The sequence below is a fragment of the Solanum tuberosum genome, unplaced genomic scaffold (genome assembly GCF_000226075.1).
Source record: "Solanum tuberosum cultivar DM 1-3 516 R44 unplaced genomic scaffold, SolTub_3.0 scf00284, whole genome shotgun sequence".
NCBI classification, from domain to species: domain Eukaryota; kingdom Viridiplantae; phylum Streptophyta; class Magnoliopsida; order Solanales; family Solanaceae; genus Solanum; species Solanum tuberosum.
Genome location: NW_006239212.1, coordinates 626,852 through 630,930, shown reverse-complemented (window position 1 = coordinate 630,930; position 4,079 = coordinate 626,852). Strand labels below are relative to the sequence as shown.

The following is a 4,079-nucleotide window of genomic DNA, read 5'->3' as shown; positions in this document are numbered from 1 at the left end:
GTATTATATTCCAAAAAATCAAACCTGAGGTTTACTAATTACAAATAAAAGGAGAGTATCAGGAAGATCTTCAATCCTAAATAAACAAAAATTACAAGGTGCCTAAAGCATTCATTACTGATTCTAGATCTTCCATATACTCCTGTTTACACCAAAAATGAAATAAAACCAAGCAATTCATCTTCATCTTCTGGATGCTGTTACTTTTGTTCTGGAAGCATCTGAGGTTCCTCTCTTTCCACACAGACCACCAGATACAGGTGGGGATGATCTTCCATCTTTCTTTATGACCAGAAATGTAGGCAAAGCTACTCCATATCTTCAGGGCCTGGACAATATTTCTTGGCATCACCCAAGATAGGTCCTTCGAATTGATGAAAATGCTCCACAAAATATTAGTGATCCTACAGTGAAGAAAGAGGTGATTGACTGTTTCAGCCTCTTCTCCACACAGGAAACACCTAGGGCTCAGTTGGATACCCCTTTTCATGAGGTTCTCCTGAGTCAAAACAGCCTGCTTTGCTAGTAGCCAAGTGAAGCAGGACACTTTAGGAGGTATTTTAACTTTCCAGATAAGTTTCCATGGCCAGCCAGTAACTTGATGGATGAAAGAGTTGAGCTTTTTGTAAGCTTCCTTCACACTAAAATTTCCATTGCTATGCTGCCTTAAAAAAACAGATAAGAGACTTGTATTTATGTCAATCTATGGACTGCCATCTCTACCTTCACAAAGGTAGGGGTAAGGTTGTGTACACACTGCCCTCTCTAGACCTTGTAGGATTACATTGGACATGTTGTTGTGGACTGCCATCTGTCATGAAAAAAATCCAATTGTTTTTTCAAAAGTATGGGTTATAAGGTATGGTTAGTAACAGAATACACACATCCATGACTCATGGTTTGGGAACACCATTCTTGGTCTTTGCCCATGTTGCCATTATGTGAAATATAATTACTAATGGGAACTCTTGGTTTGGAAACACCATTAATCTTGGTGTATCCCAGGTTGCCAGTATTGTTCTGGGTTGAAACTCTTTGTTTGGAAACACCATTAATCTTGGTGTATCCCAGGTTGCCGGTATTGTTCTAGGTTGAAATTTCTAATCTTACAGTGATGCAATACTACTACACTTGTTATATGTGTATATTGTTTTATATGCTGACTGATTATCCCTTTGCTTTGTTTCTTTTCTCTTTTCTATTTTTCTTTTCTATATTGAACAAGGAACACAAATTGTGATGATAACATCAATGCAAACTTAGCTAAAGATATGACACAATAAAGGAAAAAGATCCACATAGGTGATATCTGTTAGTTGGGAATAGAACTTAAGCCTCATTTGTTTGCATTTAATGGAAGTCTGAATATGAATGGTTCAGACCTTTAAATGCGTTTGTTTATTTTAAGATTTAAGCCCTTATTTGGTCTGAATAGGTCTCAATCACTAAGATTTTGAATAAAAGTTTTTATATCATTACGATGTATTTTTTGTGGATAACTTTCACCATTACTTTGTCTACTAGACTACTACCACCCGCTACCACCATTACCACATCTGCCATTAAAACCACCATGATGTCGCCAACCACCAACTACCTCTTCCATCACAACCATCACTAACAACCACAACGCTGCCACCAACTAATGTCAGCCACTACCATACCTACCACTTCCATTATTAAATTAATCCACTGTCATCATCACTGCCACTAGTCATTTCTGTCGTCGCCACTATCAGTAACTACCACCACTACTGTGAGCAATCTGTACTACCAACTACATCCACCATCATAACTAGCACCATCACCAATTACCACTAGCACTATTGTCAACAACCACACATTCTTAAGCCACCACCACCACCGCCAACTACTAACATCATATAACCACAACCACCAACACCACTGCCACCACCAACTAGCTCTGCTATCACAATCACCACTAGGAAGCACCACTAATAACCACTACTTTTCGGTCGCGACCACACGTACCACCTCATCATTATAATTATATCCATTGTCTCTGCCACCACTATCAACTACTACACCTACCGTGGTCAATTCCTACTATAAACCATCACAATTAGAACCACTACTAGCTACCACCAATACCATTATCAGCCACAACCACCAACACTGCAAACTACTAACATCAACCAATTTCACCACCACCACTGATATCAACCACTATTGTCAGTCACTATCACATCTGCCAAATACATCATTATAATTACATTCATAGTCATCACCGTCACCGTCACCGTCGCCTCCACCTCCACCACCATTATGAACCACTATCACCGCTTTAGGTAATTCCTACTACCAACCACCTCCACAATCACAACTAGCATCAGTGCCAACTACCACCAACACACCACCCCTCAATTTTCAGCCGCCACCACCGCCACCGCCACCGCTAACTACTAACATCGACAAATTCCACCATCACAACAACCACCACCACTACCAACCGCCACCATCGTACTAGCCACTAGAACACCAATCACCTCTACCATCACAACTATCACCAACCATCACTACCACATGCCACTACAAACCATCTCCACCATTACTAGCGAACATAAATGTTTTTTTATCAAACAATAATTTTTGTTGTATTAAATTTATGTATTTATTCTTATATTGTATTTATTTTATATTTGAATTGTATATTTATTATGTTTACAAACAAATAAATTATGCACATTCATATTTTGAGTATTAATCATTGAGTGTTCAAATCTAAGGACAACATCTTAATCATACATGTATACATTTAGATTTAAACGTCTTAATTTTAATGAAAACAAATGAGCTTTAGTCTTGTTAGAGGACTTTTGTTATTATTACATACAGTGGCGGACCCAGAAATTTTACGAAGTGGGCTCAACATACAAAAAAAAAATGAAGCAGTATCAAATGTTGTGGGTGGCAATCGTACCCGCGATGCATCAATCAAATTGTAACCACTCTGCCGCTGGGTTACGTGTTACTATTGGTTTAAGTGGGGTCAAATTAATTATATACATTGTTTTATTTAAAAAAACAGATTGAATATATATGTATATACAATGTATTTTTTCGACGAAGTGGGTTCATATGAACTCACTTGCAACAAGGTAGGTCCGCCCCTGATTACATTTATTTATAATATTTAACTTATTTTGCACTTCTATTTTTGTTCGGTGTCATGATGACATGAGAGGAGCTTAAATGGAATAATGAGTATTCATATAACTGACTCTAACTTGTTTGAGATTGAGACTTAGTTGAACAATGAACACAATTGTCAATTTCTCGAGGAGGGAAGATCATTGATTTCTTCAGGTTTACTTATTTTTATCACTTAGGACTCTAACCATGATTGACCTTACTGGAATGCTGGCTACCTGGGATCATGTTGCTAGTGTAAATATGCCTAGGCTTCCAAATGTCGATGTTTAAGTGGAAGTGCATCGATCTCTTTTGTTGCTTGTTGACATAGGATTGTAGAAGCTAAGCTGAATGAAGGAGTTTCTTAACTCAAATCCCATCTCTCTTCTTTGTATCTATTGTGAACATTTTAATAAAATTCACCTTATCATATGTTTTGTGAAACTCATCAGTAATTCTGTGGAACTAATTAACTAGCCATATTTGCATCAAGTTCATTGCGCTTCAGAGTCTCACTGCCTTTTATATGGTTTAGACTTTAGCAGTTTCCTGAATTTGTAGAGTTCAAGGTTATATTTGTGATTATCAAAGTGATTGTTTGCTCCTCTCTTTAATAAAAGGGTCAAGGTTCTTCAACTGCCCGAGTTAGCAAAGGCAAAAAGCAAAAAAGCCCTGAAGTCAGTTGGGGTGTCAAGCGTAAGCGTAAGTAAACCTCCCAGGTTTAATGAACAAATGTGGAAGAGATTTTTACTCACTGTGATATTCAGGTGTTAATTTATTTATCATTTAGTCTGTTTTTGCCTTCCTTACCCGGTATAACGAACTTTTGTATAATTTGTAAATATTAGATTGTTGAATTTTTGAGCGCATATCTTCAAAGTCGAATTTGAAAATTTTGAGTCCTATTGCTTGTTAGTTGACATTCA

The 4,079-nt window shown here is 37.4% G+C and overlaps 1 protein-coding gene across 1 annotated transcript in view; it reads left to right on the top strand.

The window, feature by feature from the left end:
• Positions 1–4,079, top strand: part of LOC102597679 (uncharacterized) — a 13,201-nt gene extending 9,122 nt beyond the window's left edge. The window contains exon 8 of the mRNA XM_006359096.2: positions 3,774–4,079. Coding sequence (XP_006359158.1) covers positions 3,774–3,863 — 90 coding nt within the window. The 3' untranslated portion in view covers positions 3,864–4,079. The remainder of the gene's footprint in view (positions 1–3,773) is intronic.